This window comes from Lissotriton vulgaris, chromosome 8 (assembly GCF_964263255.1).
Source record: "Lissotriton vulgaris chromosome 8, aLisVul1.2, whole genome shotgun sequence".
NCBI classification, from domain to species: Eukaryota; Metazoa; Chordata; class Amphibia; order Caudata; family Salamandridae; genus Lissotriton; species Lissotriton vulgaris.
In genome coordinates, this window is record NC_141696.1 from 1217120537 (window position 1) to 1217139443 (window position 18907).

At 41.9% G+C, this 18907-nt stretch overlaps 1 protein-coding gene across 7 annotated transcripts in view; it reads right to left on the reverse strand.

Moving 5' to 3' along the window:
• Nucleotides 1-18907, reverse strand: part of NBEA (neurobeachin) — a 1820918-nt gene that overhangs the window by 195403 nt on the left and 1606608 nt on the right. For all 7 annotated transcript variants that reach the window (XM_086935110.1, XM_086935108.1, XM_086935109.1 and 4 more), the window contains one exon: nucleotides 6109-6261. In XM_086935110.1, the coding sequence (XP_086791236.1) occupies nucleotides 6109-6261 (153 nt within the window). The remainder of the gene's footprint in view (nucleotides 1-6108; nucleotides 6262-18907) is intronic.

The following is an 18907-nucleotide window of genomic DNA, read 5'->3' on the forward strand; positions in this document are numbered from 1 at the left end:
TACAAGGCTTGGTGGTGCAAATCTGTCCCTGCACAAGCAATTCCAATGCCTAGTTCTCCCCGCACAGCTCCTGGAGACCCTCCTGTTCTAGCAGTCTCTCCTTCATGCAGGAATAACATTAGTACCCCTCCCTAACAGTTAGTGGTTTCATTTCCTCATAAACGGTGAAGGCACCTTATCCTGGCAGGGTGCAGATCCTCCACGTTCCTATTCCCGAACTTGGCAAATGGGAATTGACACCAACTGCCGGAGCTTAGGTGTATTGCAGTGTGGGACCATTCCACTGGTAACTGAGAAATCCTGGTACGATGACTGGGGATTTCTTCGTAATACTAACACCAAGTTTGCAGACATAGCTTGCATTTTCCACCAGTCCACCTGTAGAGACCATTTCAGGCAGTTCCTTTATTTTCATATTCCTCCCAGACTCCTCGTAATAGGGTCTTTGTTTTCTAGTGGCCGGTAAGCTTCCTATCACAGGGACCCAAACCAAAGGCACAAAAGAGGGAACGGCATCCTCATTCACCTGCCTCACCACCTACTGAGGTAGCACCTTAGCAGATTGGTGTAGGACTGGAGCAAGGCTGTCACTACAATTCAAAAGGACCCTCTTTCACCTATACTACAAACAGAAAGTCTGGACCACAGCAAAGGACCTCTGAATGCTTTGGAGAAGCTCTGCCATTCACATTCCTGCATGGCAGGCTTTTTCTATCCTCCATCTTATGTACCACTCATACGAAGGAGTCCCAGAATGGATTCCTTCAAACCACAAAACCAAGTTCTGAATTGCATTCTGTGTCTTGGTAGACCTTCATTATACACATGTGATTGTTGTGTGTGCTGACTGGGTAGGGGCACAGGCCTTCCAGAGGTATTTATTCTGTCCCAATATCCCCACTACCAGGCTTCTAACTTTATATTCAAATTCCCTGACAACCTCCACAAACACTTTAAGTGACTGTCCGTATTCTATGTACATGGTGCATGCACTTTATGATTCATGCTGGTATTTCTTGTGTTAGTGTTTCTTTTATGTCAGGGACACACTCCATATTCTTTGTATCCACATTCTCATGAAGAATGCACAGTATTATGCTTAGGAGTATTATTTTTTTACCTCCTTTTTTGCAGAACAATTCTCTTTACTGTAAGCACATTATGGTACAGAGTTTAGTGTCGGTTAGTCACCTTTTTATTTTCCACAACTGTCTAGAATCTGAATCAACTTGTACCATCTATGTCACATTTTGACAAATACGCCAAACCTCTCTGCCCCTTGTTAATTAATAACACCCAGCTTGTTTTTACATATCTTAAAATGATTTCTTAAAATGGGCTATGTTTACAGAAGGGTTGGTTGCATCTTTAGTTGTTTTTCACAAATGAAACTAAATAAATGGTTACATGTTCCAGAAACCCATCATTGCAGCCCATATAGACAGTGATAAGTTGTTTGCTACACTCTAGTGATCTACTCGTGACTGAAGCTACTGACACAATACTAATTACAGATGGGACTTTTAAAATGGCATCCATTCTTGGTCATTGCCCATGTGGTGCTCACCTTTAATGTAAGACTACTCTTCGATATCCTTTATCTGGTATATATGGAGCGCCTCCCTTTTTGTAGCCTATAAGTGGAGCAACAACAACACCACATCTTTCCTTCGGCAAAAGGCCTAGGGACTTCGGCTGACAAGGGTCATTTCCAGTCGAATAGCCATTTTGATATTTTATAAACCACTCTTTTAAGAATATTTACTAAACAAGTAGCACTTTTCTTATATGGAACATGACTACTTTAATGGGTTTTCTCTTAGATGTATGTTGCTCATCTTTCTGACAGTACCCTGTATGGTTTGCCTGAATCTTTTCTGAAACAGAGGACCTAAGCAAAGCTTCATCATCAGGTTGTCAATGCTCATTTCATATTGCACACACAATACAGGAACTTACTTTCTGTTTCACTGGGTCTTTCCTGGAGTCATTACACAAACAGATTTTATAAGCTGGAAAAGCTGCCGATAAACAACGGTACATTTTACACTCCAATTGGGCAGGCAATGTATAAGCAAATGCCCAAAACACTAAAATAGGTTGAAGTAGCAAAGATGGGATCTGAAGTACATTTGCAACAACACCTTCCGGTCAGCTCATTTTTCAAACAAAATCTCTGTTACAAGGAGTAGATTACACTGGTTGGTCTCAGTGTGCAAAAGTAGATTTTAAAAAAAGCACTCAGTGTTGCCTTAACTGCCAGGTCCAAACCCACATAAATGATAGAAACGTATTTGTGTCTTCGACAGAAAGCTTGAATTGTTTGCATGCCTACAGGTTTTAGAAACGAATACATATAAGGTTGAAAATACTGCAGGACTAGATATTTATGAGTGATAATAGTTAGGGCTCCTGGCTTTATGGTGCTTTTCTGTATTCATCCTAATTTGTTTTTTGGGACATCTTATCAGTATTTATATATGGGGAGCCTTAATTATAATGCGTCCATTACTTATTGATAATGGCATTACTCCTAGTCCTACTCCCGTGCCGGGACTGGCTGTAATGCAGAATATTAGTACATATATTAGATATTTTAACTTCTTCATACTATTAAACTAACAGCTGATACTAAATGACGATATGACTGCGCAGCAGTACTATAATATCACACACAGAAAAATGGTCTGCTGTGATCAGTTTAATAAATCAAGGCGTCAACCAATAGAAAATAATCACACTTATAGTGCACTCACTTGAGACCCTGCCTACCAAACAAGTTCTCAAAAAAATCTTGCACTGAAGGATTAAAATTCATGCCAGAGGCAGCCTTGGCATCCCACAGTACAACATTAGAAATGTCTAGAAGATGCATGTCTGTGGCTAGAAGCACCCATTAGATGGGACGAAACCTGTGCTTCTTTTGTAAACAAAATATGTAAGTACTAGGACACGGATCAGAAGGCTACTGCAGCTTGCACCAGGCATTGGCCCTGCCAGATCTGCCAATGACAGTACTAACACAACGACTAACCATCAGACCCCTACAAGTGTAACCATTGAGACTATTCTAAGCCACCCAAAGCTAGAAGAATTGCTTGCGCACCAGGTATTAGCCATTTTTAAAGTATATTGAATTAATAAACTACTGTGTGTTGTGCTCGTCTTTAAGTTAGACAAACAGCGCCACCATGGTGCAGGCTGTCATCAGTGCCAGTGTTGACAATTAGCTGCCAGTGCAAAGCACCAGAAAACACTAGCTCAAATTAAACACTGTAAGAAACAACACCACACCACAACTGCACAGCCTGCATTCCAAAGGCGGGGAGTGCAAAAAAAGGCTTTATTCCAAAAAAACACTAAATATTACAAAAAGAGAATTGGACCATTGGAACTTAGAAGCAGAGGGTGATCCACACATTCAAAACGCGGATAAATGTTACATCTAGGAAAGGACGAGGGAAGAATATGACAGAGCAATGTCCTGATTCACATGAAAATAAGCACAACCATCTGGGAAATGGAACGACCATGTCTGATACCTCAGGTAGAGATTACGGCAAATAAAGTAGCAAGATTCTCCAATACTATAATCTGAATGAGAGAGCTGGATTTTGCAGAATAACGTGAATGCCGAGACAAAGTGTAAAACCACAATGTAAAAAACAAAGGTTTGCTCTGGCAGCTTGTAAACTTTCACATTTCACGTCAGTACGTTTCTCAGATAATAAGGGTGAGTGGACAACAGATTTATGCTTTTTGACAAAAGAAGCCAAGTCCGTTGATATCCCATCTGAAGCAATGCAGACGTGGACTCCTTCTGACCCATTCCATGCAAATATTCCAGCCAATAACTGCAGAGCACCTCATATGAGTGTAAGCAGGGGTAGGCACTCCTAGGTCATGACTGGAGTCTTCCAACCAGTAGGACGTTCGTTAAGAAATTAGATAAATGTATGTTGGTACAAATAAATTCAGAATACGCAGGAAATTGCGGTCGAATGGTGTACTTAATATTTTATATTTCAACAGGAGAAAACCAATAAATAATAAAATGTTTTACAGTTTTTCACGGCATTGGTGATATTTCACTCTACTCCGAAAAAAGAAAGGTGGGTAGTTTTGAATAGACCTCTTATTTAAGAGAGCCAGACAAAACTTTGAAAGTGCTTAATTTTTTGTATTAAATATATTAAATCGGAAATTCCAGAAAAGCGCACTTTAATGATTGGGCTTTTTAAAGGACTGCGACGAATATCTTGAGAGAAAGTTCCTCGGATGTCGGATGTATTTACTTGAGATGATACATTTAATGTCTTATTTCATGGGTAATACAAGAAAGTACATGTGGTCAGATGGTGCTGTTACCATCAATAATAAGGAGTGAAAAGGGAGGAATTTCATATGTTTATTTAATATACACATATTTAAGCGTGAGTAAATGTGTATGTATGAATACAGATATAAATGTGTGTGTTTGTATGTATGAATACAGATATAAATCGCTACTTCTACATTACCCAGACAACACTACCAACAGCCTGGCTCTCCAATTCACCACACTGAGGAGTGGCTTTCGAAACCCACAGCCTCAACACCATCAGACTGAAGAAGTGTCAAAATGAACAAGCATTTCAGCATACGCAAAAAGAGAAAAGAAATGCTTTTTGTCGATGCTGTGCAGCATCAGAAAAAAATGCACCATTGGCCCCCAAAAAAATCTAGTCATCACAAATGCGAATGTATGCATTTTGTCTCTATGGAAGTCCATCATAATGATGTTCACATCTGCAGACATCATCACACACAGGCGTGCATACAGCATGACGGGGTTAGTATTTTTAAATGTACCGTGCCAAGATAAGTGGGCACCAATCTAAAAGCAGTTAATGTTAAAAACAAATAATTTAAATGTGCATGAAAGCACACCTTGCAAAAGAATCAAGCTAGCAGCAAACTGCAGCTGATGACCCCTCCAATAAATATATATATATTTTTAAATAAAGCAAACATCTCAATGGGGGGGGGAGCAGTAGAATGGCGGGTGGAGGTGAGAAATCTGCATCAGAGGAGGAGCAACATAAAGTGGGGGAGACGTCTTGGGAGCAGTGCAGGAGCTTCAGGAGGAGAGGGAGGAGAAAAAAAGTCAGATTGGGCGTGTGGAAGTAATGCACAATGAAGTATTGATAAGAAATACCTTAAAGGGTCCTGCAGAGCTGATCAAAGTTGTCAGATTCTTAAAAAGCACAAATGGCACACCTTTTTATTCAGTATTCTTCACAATTCAAAGTGCGAAGCACTGCGTCCCATAACACAACAACCACACATCTGTTGTCATCACGCTGACATGTGTACATTTCCCACACAGGATTAAAATAAAGACAACAGCCTTCCAACCACACACCCTACATGGTGTAGTGTGCTACCCACGAAGGCAAGCTATTCAACCACCCACGTAGGGGTAGTAAGAGCAATATACATGTTAAAATGCAATACAATATATATTTTAATGAACTAATGACAATAGGTCTTTGACAACAGCTAAATTCATCTGTAGGTGAGACCTAAAAAAACAAGGCCACAGGCCTCCTGCATTTGAAAACAGACTGTGCCAAAATCCACCTGCTGGGAAAAAAAACGCGTGCAGCTAATTGTAGTGAAAGCACTGCATGGTTTCTGCTCAGAGTTCCAACGAATAACACGAAAACATTTCCGGTTACATTTTACTAGAGAGATACAAATTGTGCACCTAGACAGCTACTTGGGTCCATGAAATAAAATGAAATGCTTTGTACAGTTGTTCGTTTTCTCGGCACAGAAAGAAACCTCGCCACGAAAAGATAACACATTTCACATCTTGTCCATGATGCTTGTCAAATTGCCATTACCTCAGGGAGCGGGGAACAGCATTTCCGCTCTGTTTTGGTTCTCGTTTGAGCAGACGTCATGGCACAGCAAAGCAGGGCTGTCAATTAGAGGCATTCTTCCAGCCCCGTGTCTGCTCTCGCGCTGTTTACCCCTCTGACAGGGGAAGGGGAGTTTACATTTGCTGCTTCCGCCCTAGCGTAATTGTACCTGCAAACGCTTGGAAACCGCAGCTGCACTTACCATCCTATTGATCCGTACAAAGTCTTCTGGTTTTTTGGCCCAAAGGGGAAGCTCCACGTCATTTACCACGACTTCATCTTCCCTGACACCAAAATTGTACCCGTTACTGTTGACAAACATCTCTGGCAAGTAGTAGAACTCTGGAATCAGCTCCTGCAAATGAAGAACACATGTTACACGCTACATGTATATTGGGTAGGTGGAGGGGAGTTTACTGTTAACAGTAACTTACTTTCATATGATCAGTCAATAGTCTATATAATTTAGTTTGGGCGGAGACAGACAGACAGATAGACAAATATCAATTATTTGCAATATATCAAAATACTGTGCTAGTTCTTAAAAATGGACCTGTGTGTTTTAATGTTATATTTTTATATTTTGATTACTTGCTACAGACCTGAATTGCTGCTTGGTGCTTCTGACAGACGAGGTAAGTGAGATGACGTAAGGGTTGTGGTTACACCATGAATAATTGTCCTGACTTGTGCACCTGGTTTAACCTAACCATTTTTGATCCAAAAAATTTATCTTTATTTTCCCTTTTTCCGCTTAGTTTGAGTGGTCACTAATCCCAACTCTCACTCCACCACGGCTGTTACCTTGTACTTCCTATGGACACATTTGCTATACCGTTAGACAGGATTGGTCAACTCACCATGTTGTCTCAAAGGGGTAATAATAGCCCTTGTAAACCTTTTGTCCAGGTCCTGGCGGGTAGTGGCAAGTAAATGTTTTTGCAGTGCAAAAAATGCACTCATTGTGCCTTCTACTAAGGTCCCTATGCAAATTAGGCTCAGTGACCTGTGGCAAATAGGACTCATCCTGTTTTTATTTTCTGTGGATGTTAGTGCAGAATATTTATGTATGTGGTATTTGTACAGCAGGAACCTACCCAAAAAGCAGTGGAACATTTAACGAATCAAAGCAAGCATCCAGTCAATGAGTGATTGGCGGGTGGACTGGTGCTACATTATGATGTTTTGTTCTCTAGAGAGGGGCGCCTTCAGCTGTTTGTAAATTGAAACAAGGTCTGGGTGGTCCTGATGGATACAGTGAGGCCATTCCAGACCTTGGATCACAAATGGAGAAGGCCTATTGCTTTTTGTCTTTTTTACACTTCTTCTCCAGTTTAATTGTTTGCTGGCAGCTGCTTCTCTCATTAAAAGAGTAGCTTTCAGATCCAGGGATTCAGGACATGAATTAAATAAAGAGACAACAGTAACCAATACACAGGAGCTTGAACTTTGAATTAAGAGACTAGGGATTGTGAATAATATTAGCAGTTTCTAGTATGGAATAGGGGAACAGCAAATCATAGGGGGCAGATAAACCTTATGCTAAGCAGCAGCAAGTTGGAAATTCGAGACACAAAAACACCTGGGCAATGGCCTAAGGCTCACTCGAAACATGTCAGGGGCTGACGGATCAGTTCCACGTTTTAGGAAAAAGCTGTTACAGCTAGAGCCCACCAGTTCCTGGACCAGGCATGAAACACTAGACAACTACAGTTCATTCTTCACATTAGCCGCTTAACTCCCTGACGTCTCAGGGTACCAATCCTATCGGTCGGAATGGCCTTACAGGAGGCAAAAATTACTGACGACAAGACCTCAATAGTATGGGGCTACACCCCCATGTAAATGAGGAAATGCAAGCTTTACGTTACATGTATGCACACCTAGTACATGTGTAACTAGTACGGGAGAAGGACCTGAACAACTGTTGATCCTCACATTTAATACCAAATTGTCCAGGGAGTTCAGAAATGGATGCTCATGATTATGGTGCCCATGTGAAAAGCCAATAATACAGCCTCAGTAGGTCCTCTTCTTCCAGATCCAACATTTTTTTAAAGAATTTGTTACCTTTAGTGGTGCTTGCGAAAGGTCAAATGCAGTTTAGTTTTAGTATTGAAACATGTCACAGGCCAGAAAACATACAAATGTAATGTGATTTCCAAAACAAGAATACTGGTAAAAGGGAAAAATAGCAATTGTTTTGAGGAGGGAGATTAAATCACTAATCTTCGGGCCCAAAATTAGTATCCGATTAAACTAGTAAATCTGTACAACTGAAAAATATGTAAGTGTCAAAATAAGCATGCATTATTACTAAAATACAAAGTATATAGGATGTATTAGAACACTGGAATGTTGGGAGCTCCATTGAAAACAAAGAGGAGCGCTCCAGGCTTTTAACCCCTTCGCTGCGTTTGTCGGCCAACGGCCGTCGCGAGCACTACCTCCGTAGTGCTGCACACGTCCGTTGGCCGACGAGGCCCCGCCCACTCGGCTAAACCACTGCACCGCAGCGGAATTGCCACCGCGGTTAAGCGGTTAATGGCTGGTAGAAGCCCGGAGCCCCAGCATTCTAATGTTTGTTCACAGCAACAGCTTTGAGCAAAGACCTCATGGAGCCCGAGGGGATTTCAATCCGGTCGGGCTCCGTGAGGCCTTTGTTTTACAAATTCGAACATTCTGCACCCTAGGGACGGAATGTTCTAATAGCCTTCGAGCCCTCCATAGCGGTGTCTACTGGCCATTAAAAGGCCTGAGCCGAACTGGAGCAGGTCTTTAATGGCTGGTAGAGGCTCTAGGGCTATATTGTCTTTATACTGTCTTCTTCAACACCAGTCACCTCCACCACTGAAAAAGTCAACTATACCGACACTTGTGATGTAATGTACAGGTTTGTGGCAGAAACCCTTCGCTTACAATTCACCTTTGCCTCTGTAATATTTGTATTTATTTTTAGACATTACTGCGCATGCACTGTAAGTTGTAAACAAAGTACTGGCATCTTGAAAAACGAGTACTCTCCCACCACAACGCAAGTGCATGCCTGGAGTGAAATATCTCTGGTCAAAGCCCGTGGTGTTGCATTTCCACCCAAACGAGAATAAAAACACTTTCATCTCGAGACCATCAATATTACGGCTCCTCTAGACCCGCCATTATCTGAAGCAGCTGGCCCTTCAGCGCCCTAAAATGCGCAGCATCTTTCAAGGCTTCCATTTTTCCGCGACATGCAGGGTATTAAGTTCGCCAAGTTACTCTGCTGAAAGCAAGAGCCTTTGGTTGTGTAACATGATCAAAACAGATAGCCCAGCATCTGGAACTCTAACCTCTGTGCCTTCTTCGCAAAAGCATCACAAGAATACAAATGAAAAAGAGCTAAAAGGAAAGTGCTACCACTTACTGGATCTTTTTTGTTGAAATATACGGTTCATATTGTGTGCATATTGTTAACATCATACGCCTGTCTATTTAGCTTGGTTTTCTACCCCAACACCATTACTTTTATGTTTAATTACATCAGTGATGAAAGTTATCATAGAAAAATTAATATATAAAAGCAAAATGCACGACCCACATCCCTTGCTAAACCACCGATATCACACAGAAGACTGCTCAGGTTTCTGTAACCAACCAAATGTACTGTGCTGGGTAGCGTGTCTACTCCATTTTCTGCACAAATATGAATTGGCAACGTGCCTTACACATGTCGCCAACGGTTGCAAAGTATGCAGATTTTAACAAGCAAAATGAGTTTCTTTCTTAAACAGACAAAAAGTTTTTTAAAAAACGATACACAAAGAGTGCAACGTCACAACAGGGAGAAGAATTTTTATCAGCAGTAAGAGACAAAAACATAAAATATTTATATTAAATTAAAACAGCGAAGAAAGAATCAGTTCTTCACACGAAAATGTTCCACTAGTCACAGAAGTCAATGTTTCCTTCACAGGCCGTGTTCTCAAAACAGCTCTCTTTTCAAGAGGCCACTCAAGCTTTAAGAGTGTGTTAATTATATTTCCGTGTCTTCTTTTAAGATTAGATGTCTTGAATCCTAAAGGAAAACGTAAGGAGGTGCTTCCACGGGTTCTATTTATTTATTTATAGTGTTTTATAGAGCGCGAACTTGACCCGTGTGGGTATCAGAGCGCTTAACAAGCTATACAGAGGAGTACAAACAACGTTCAGGTGCAGAAGTATACAGAACTGTACAAAGGGATGGCGATGGGCCGGGGTGTAGGAAACATAGGGATACTAGTGATGCACAAGAAGATTGCAATCATATTTAAAGTCAGTAAAAAATAAAATAAATAACTATGTATTATTCAGTATAAACTTAAAGCTGTCTGAAAGTTTTAGACTGTAAATGGGATGCGTCAAATAAACGAGTCATGACTTCCAAAAAATGTGTATGTTAATTCTTATTTAAAATGTGGAAATAGCTGGATTCGAATGCCATAATATGTGCTGTATTTATTACCTTTAGTAGCATAACATGATGCATCATTTACCTTTCCATGACAGATAATTTGGTTGAACAGCAACACCACAGAATCTAACATAAACCAACCCCATTAACTCTACAATGACCCAGCTCTCCAGGTGGGATGCTGCCACGTGCACAGGTATAAAGAACCCAACATTGATGAGGGCAGTCTCTGGGGAGACCGGAGATCCTGGGTCTCCTGCTAACTCTACCAGTGCGAGAGGATGCCTCAGTCATGACAAGGATCTGCAGGAATGACCCAGCAGCCAGTATCCGTTCATCTCTCCCACCAGTCAATGCCTGGGTCATTTACACCCATGTTAGTTATTGACTAACCAGCCCACATAGGTCTGTCGTACACTCCTACCTTCTCCAGTCTCTGCTGTTGCATCAGCTCTATTCTGACAGCCATGCATTCAGCTTAGACCCAGCTCTGTGTTTCCCTTAGCCACGTCTCCCTACTGGTGGCCCTTTTGGACTACCATACCATGACTATGCATTGTTTAGCCATGAGAGCTAAATCACCAAACCTAATGGCATGTCTTATTTTTTCAGGTCGTAGAAAGAGACCCAGTAGAGACAACTGGAAATTAGTCAGGTGTCCAGTTTATGAGTTTGGAGATAGTGTATTTGCCCAGTATAATTCAATCAATCCATCAATCAAACAGCATTTGTAAAGAGCAGCACTGTAAAAACCCTAGGGGTATCTGGGCACTGTGTCTCAGTTGAAGAGCCAGGCTTGAATCTCTTTCTGAAGTCTGCCAGCGAGGGAGCTGTGCGGAGCTGGAGTGGAGGTCGTTCGAGGTCTTGGCAGCGATATAGGAGAAGGAGCGGCCACCGCTGCGGCTGCAATGGATGTGGGGGGGGGGGGGGGGGGGGGGGGTGCAAGGGCACGTGAAGAGGAGCGCATATGTCCAGAGGATTGGTGGAAGTTCAGTTTATGGCTGATGTAGGCAGTCCTAGACCGTGTAAGGCTTTGTAGGCATGTGCGAGGATCTTGAACTGGCATCTCTTCTGAATGGGGAGCCAGTGGAGGTCTCTCAGGTGGGGGTGTGGGGGGGCGATGTGGGTTTGTCAAGGAAGATCAGGATCACATTTTCTCCTCATTCGAGGAGTTTTCTAATTTAATCTGTGGCGGCAATCAGTACTGTCTCAGTGCTGTGGTAGCACGGAATACTGATTGCGAGGCGTCCAGTAGGTGGTTTTGTTCCAGGAATTCAGCGAGCTGCTGGTTGATGGCTTTCTCAAGTACTTTGGCCGGGTAGAGAAGCAGGGAGTTCAAACGATACTTTTTGAGATTACTAGGGTCGGCAGAGGCTTTCTTCAGGAGTGGTCTGGCGTCTACGTGTTTCCATCTGTCCGGGAATGTTACAGTGGAGATAGAGGTATTGACAATGCTAGTGAGTTGCAAGCTGATTGGGTTTGTTGCGAAGTTATAAAGGTGATGGGGTCTGGGGTCTGTGGGTGCCCCGGAGTGAATGGAAGGCATGATGGCTTAAGTGGGCAGGTCGACGAGCAAAGACCAGGTGGTAATGGTTTGGCTGATGTTCCTTGGTTGGTTGAGGTCTTTGGGGTTGAGGGTGGCAGGTTGAAATTGTAGTAGATGTTGGTGATCTTGCTGTGGAAGTAGTCTGGATGGTGTTCTCTGTGGCTGGTGGATTGGAGAATTCTTTAACTATTTTCAAGAATTATTTTGTGTGGTTGGCCACGGAGTTGATGCGGGTGGTCATGGCTAGTTTCGTGGCTTCCTTGATGTGCTGGTGAGATTTGCTGAGAACTGTATTGTGTGCTGCACTGTCGGCGGGGGTTCTTAGTAGCACGCAATCATTTCTATGCTTGGTGGTCCTGAGTTCTGGAGTGTATGACCTGGCATGTTTGAGGTCTTGTTGGATTTTATAGGTTTCAGTGGGGTGACTCTGTTGGTGATCCAGGCGGCGAAGTTCTGGTCGGCCTGGTTGCATCACTAAGCATCTCCAGATCATATGGTAGAGACCAGCACCCATCTGACTGCATCTAAAGCATTCATCAGCAATGTGGGGTTTATCTTGTTCAACTTCCTCTGAGACAAGTATCTCTGATGGAGGAAATTGAACTGAATACATTTGAGCCTCGCATTGCAGGAGCCCTATTTAACAAACGTTCTCGCGTTAGCCCAGTCATTATCCAACAGCGCCATGCCTGTGTACTCCCAGTTCAATACTGCGTTTTACATTCACTTGGAACTACTTTCGTTATTAAGAATAATGTAATCACTAATGTAATTTGTATCAATATGTTCTCATCAGACTTCACCATCCCTGAAGCTTATCTCCTTTCACAGTCGTTTGTTGAGCCCTTCTGGTTCTTTTATATTTTCTATGGACCCACTCTAAAATGCTCATGGTAGACACACAAATGCTGCATCATGCCTTTCCCTCAATGTGCCAGTTGTCTACTTTTCTAGCTCTTACACCGACCAACGAAAAAGTCTTGGAAATATATTGGTATTATTTAAATGCTTGTATTGGGAGTTATTCACTCACCAAAGGAATTAGGGTCAAACCACAAAAACACCTGCAAGCCTTCTCGTGAAAAATAAACACAAGGATGCCTGCACAGAACGGGGGTTGCAAACAAACTATTCATAATTTAACATGATAACCTTCTGCATGATTCATCAGTAGCACTCACATCTGGCATCAAAGCACAAACATCATCCTATTTGAGCACCCATCATTATTCAAGGTTGTCTGACACACACAATAATTCGGTTGTTACAACCACCAAAGTATAAATCCACAGCAGACAATAGAAACTAAAATGTGTTGTTGAACTGGTCATAAAACACATAACGTACATTTCAATTGATTAATTACATAATACATCACAACCCTCAATGTAGTTGAGTCATGCCAGAATTAAGTATTCGTGGAATGAACTACAGAAAATATACACTTGCATTACAATGCGACACAGCGTATGCAATTTCGTGACCCTCCCCCACAATTAATGAGCATGTTAATGGCACCATGTTTATAAAAGTACATTTCTGCCTGTGCATTTCTAATTATGCTCACTGGCAGCTCCCCATTACACCCAACATATGATCCGCGGCTCATTTAAATAGCTTTTTTCCAAACCCCCAGGTTTAGATACTAGAACGATGCGCCCTGTGCCCATGAACGAGAAACATCCCAAAACACATTGTCTAATTTATAAGCCTGTGACAGGCCCAAGCTGTTGAGAAATTAAGAGGTCTAAAAGTATGCCTTGGAGTGATAGAACGCCACTATTAACACCGTCATAATTGCATACCATTTGTATCACATCTGACATTTCATTTTAATATGTTTTACTAAGAGAGCCCACTGTTTTTATGGTTTCCCTCTGAAATTAAATCCAACACAGCCGTTTTCATTCTTTAAACATATTTCACTGCGGGGTTTTACAGCTGCCATCCCTTGTATTTTTTTCTCCTCTAAAGGTTGCTCCCTGGACGTCCATTAATTCTGCACAAGTCTCACAACAGGTCAATGAGTCACTTATGAGCACCTCCATTAACTGTATTAATTTACACTATGTCACCTTAATGACACTTTGTCACGGCTACCTCTTCTGACATCAGCAGTCTATTCAGAGAGCAATATAACAATTTTCTCGAGGCTTTGGGAGAGATTAGGGTCTGAACAGTAGGCCCTCGGGCTGTTAGTGTTGCCAAAAACTGAAAGAGGCGGAAACCAGTGAGCTGCCTGGTCGCGTTAAGGTCATTTCCGGGTGACTTGTTTCCTGAAAGGTCACTCTGCTGAGACCCATTCTTCTCCCAGCTTGTACTCATTAAAACAGGCCTAGGTCAAGATTAATACAGGGGGTGTATAGCAAACTTTATTATAAGTAAAGACTCCCCTTTTGTGTCACAAAGCTTACATACGTTGTCAGACACCGAGGGCCCCAAGTCACAAAACAGTTGTAAATCTCCGGATGCTTGTGTACATGCCTGCATAACTGCAAGGATTTACAACTGTTCCCCGAAAAGAGAGTTGCACGTTTCGTGTTTTTCCTGGCGTAAGGTTGCTTTTCCAAGCCCTACGAATGCCAAGGTTCTCCATTGGGAAGAATATGGATGCCTATCATTAGGGAAATAGTCAATTTATAAAAAATGTGTTTTTGCATTTCGTTTTTTTAAAAATGGAAAGCATTTTGCACCTCCATTGGTACAGCAGCCAACGGAGATGCAGGATTGCAGGCATTTTTATACATTTTTTGCAAAATGCTTATTTGGGTCATTTAGGTACACCTTTCGGCTGTGGATAAATGCAATAATGTATTCAACAAATACTTTTCGAGACCCTCAATGTGACAACACTTTAAGTGTTCACACGTGCACTTTGCCCATTCATATGACACTGAGGCAGGATTCCGTACTACCCTGCTCAGGTGTCGCTTATGAATGCATTTGCAAAACCTCTTTCTACAAAACTGGGTTTGAGGGTCACCTGCCATTTGCATGAAGTCTCACATGTTTTGCTGTTTGAATTCGCTAAATCGAACTTAGACCCGTAAAATACTTTGTAAATCAGTCCAAATATTTTTACCTTCAGGTAAATGTGCATCTAAAGATTTCACACAGGACCCAATATTTTTACCTTCAAGTAAATGTGCATCTAAAGATTTCACCCATGGCCCAATATTTTTACCTTCAGGTAAATGTGCATCTAAAGATTTCACCCAGGGCACAATATTTCTTTTGAGTGTAAGAACAATTTGCATATATCTTAATATCAATTATATCAGAGCACACATGCCAGGTGGTTGCATCCCTGTTAGCACATGGGCTTTTATAACCCTTGGTTACCATCAGTCCATCACATCGATTTCTGGCAGTACCCTGCTCCCATCCAAGTCAATACCCTTGGATCTCTGCAGCTCCACTCCTTTAGCCACTGAAGGAAAAGCGATTGTCACACTTTTTGGGATCTCTTTGAGGGTGTTACCCTCAAGTCACTTGACCAATGTTGACAGCAGTTCCGTCTCTGAGAGTCCACCGGGCTGCAATATTATCAGTTATCACTATGCCACTCGGCCCTCTTCCAACCAACGCGCAGGGGACCATGCACCAACTGACTGCTTTTGAGACCCTGGTTCAGTCATTTGACAGGCCCTGCAGCCTCATTTAATGCACATACAAGGCCCTCCAACATTCTACCCCTATCCATCCGCATCCCTATCAATCACAATGGCATGCTGACAGGGAAGATTTATCTATGAAACAATGGGAGCGCCTATGGTGCGACATCCCGCGGATGTAAAAAAGCATAGCCCAGCACAAGATGGCGTACAAAGTAATGACACACTTATACCTCACACCCACCGGCTTCACACTATCTTTCCCTCAACTTCTCCAATGTGCTCATGATGTACCTCAGCACCAGGAAACTCTCTACACATATGGTGGTCATGCTCCAACATTACCACTTTCTGGAAAGAAATCCTCAACACATTAGGGGGACAATAGGCTTCCTGATCCCAGATTACTATCCAATAGTCCTTCTTGGTATTCAACCCCCAATACTTACAGGCCATGACACACGCTGAATGGCACCTAATCGCCCACATGTTGGGGGCTGCCAAGCAACTTACAGCCCTACACTGAAAACAAACTACTGCCCTCTCCACCAGCCAAATGGTTCACACGCCTATGGCAAGTCCTAGTGAAGGAATTGCTTTGTCATAGACTGAGTTCACCCGTATTTGGAAACCTCTTCTCCAATATTTCTCCAGTTTGGAATACACCTGCCTTACGTCACCTAGACTTAAAGCTCTACAGCTCTTTGATTGAGCTTCCACTCCTCGTCTAAAGCCTTGATCACCTTCCCCTCCTCCCCTTTGCCACATCTCTTGGGCCCTCTAGGGACTAAGGACCACAATGGATGGTTGTTTCCAGCCTTGAATGGTACGCTCCTTCTTTGTGCACATTTTTGGGTTTTTCTTCCTTTCTCAGTTAAGTTGTTGGGATTGGTTTTTCTTACTGTGATGCACTAGTACTCCCTAGTACTCCCTCGCTTTGCCTATACTCTCTGGCCGCCTACTACTATAAGTGAAGTATGCAACCGCTTTCATTATCTGTGTTGGCTTTTGTTGACGTAATGTACTGGACTACTGTGGCCTTACTGCGTTCAGGGCACCATGGCTTTATTTGTTGTCCCTGTACCACAAATTCAATAAAGGGATGTTTTGTAAAAAAAAGAAGAAAAGAAAATGGAGTACAGATGGTGCTTGTGGTGCGGCATAGGCTGCCCTTCTTTTATCCTCTCCCTGCTCGAACGGTGGAGATTGATTTATTTACTTTGTTAGAACATTCTCATTCATTGCCTTGTCTTTGATCAGGTTTCATTGTCTAGTTTTGTTCTCAGTGTTATGCTATTGATAATGTTTAGAACACTTCATTGCCTTGCTTCTTGTCCGTTCTCCCTATTTAGAGGTACAAATTATTTTAGCCATTGGGTTAGTAAGGTTTTCATGATAGTTCACTTATTTATTTGGATTTGGATACCTTTTGTAGCCTAGCATTCCTCTATTCAATTTTTGGCTCAGTTTTTACTAGCTGTCCTTCTTTCACAAAGCTGCATTCTTTGCCTTCCAGGTAGTAGACCAACCTCTTGATTTAATGTTTGACCGGGTCCATTACTTGTCTGACAACTGATTTATGGCAGTGACTGCTAAGTTGACTGATAATTGTTCTTTACTGCTGTACTGCATCCAGTATGCAACAATGTCACTTCTAGCCATCTGCAAACTTTCCCATTGGATTAACCACCATAATAACCAAAAGCTGCCATGCTCTGATGAACTGCACATGATCACCTTCCAAGAAGGAGCACTCTAGGAACAGTGGCATTGAGACATATAGGACAAGTGCTCAATTTGTAAAAAAATAAAATAAGGGCCAGGGCTCTCGTCAAGTGGCCACTGCAGCTTGCACAACGCATTGCCCGTCCTATGCTGCCAATGATTGTAACGATACAACTACTAACCATCACACTCCTTCAACAAGTCTGACACTTCGGACCATTTCAGGTCCGTAAAGCTATAAGAATGGTTTGGGCAGCAGGTTATAGTCATTTTAAGTGTGGTCACTGCACCAAGGGTAGATGAGCTACGCACCTTTTCAGAGCATCAAAAGAGTTGGATAGCCAGATGCTAGCATTCTAGTTCCAGTGTTGCAGATCTGCTCCAAAGCTACCTTTCCCAATGGAGGTTGAACATCTTTACAAGTTCATTTCTGTACAACCCCACAACCACTGCTTCTCGTCGTAATGCTGATGTCAATGCCACATTTGCAGCACTTGTGCCTTCACATGCTCCCACTCAGTCACACTAACGCATGGTATGTCATCGTATTTGGTGATTTTCAGTGATGAAAGAACATCAGTGTAGTACTTAGGGGAAAAATTATGTACTAAGAGCGTGACAGGATTTTTTTTTATAAGCGACTGAAACCCGTTTATTTAGAATTTTCAGGATAGCATTTTCAAAATAGCAATCCTGAAAACGGAGACAATGTTGCGATCACTTTTATTTTTATCTAAACTGTATTTTATTTGCCCTATTTCCTAACACTTTATAGAGTTTTTACAAAACTGTGCAAAACTACCCCCACAAAAATATTTTTTTGGTTTTTAGTTTCACACCACTTTTAATCTTTCCAAAACGTCAGTCCACATCTATAGTGGCATACTAACAATTCCATAGCTAAAGTTAGTGAAGTGAGTGGCTAAATATCAAAAGCTGTCACTAACTTTGTTAGAGTAGAAATATGCTTCTGTGTTTGGATATGTGCAAAGTTAATACAGTAAAACATCCAAAAGGAAGTGCCCATGATCTGCCCAACTCTGCTATGAACCAGTCTTGTCTTTCCTCAATTCTCTGAATCAGAGTGCACATGCAAGTAAGTGGAGAGTAAATGAAAGATGTTATATTGCTTAATTGCTACTGCTATAGTTTGAGCTGTAGATTTAGACATGTTCAAATTAAGAACCTTGACAAACAATAGCCATGTATTTTAAAACCCTATTTTAAGAACAATTTTTCAATACTCTGTTACAATAGAGCCTTTTCATCTCAGCTTGTCAACGAAACCACACAATTGTGTGTTAAGGCAGCGTTTTGCCCAAGAATCAGTTTTTTTAGTATACATTGATCGTATCATTTGATCGCTCTTTTAACATTTTGGAGGCACAAGTGTATTTTCTGTTGGGGAGTTCGAGGTAGGGAGATTTCTAGTGTGAATTACTTCAAGCCCCTGGTATCTTTTGATTCTTACCTGAAGTTCTAATAAAGGCCTTTTTTGAAGACATACCTGAACAGAGTTTTCCTTTCACTGACTGGCGATCAGTGTTAACATGCATCACTGTGCCACGTTCCTAGTTTTTTCAGCCCGTGTACATTCTGGTTGTGACTAGACTTTACAGCTAAGTTCATCAGCCTGTCAGTCTTGGTTGCTCCTCAGTCCTGGAGTATAAGTGGTCTGCATCAGAGA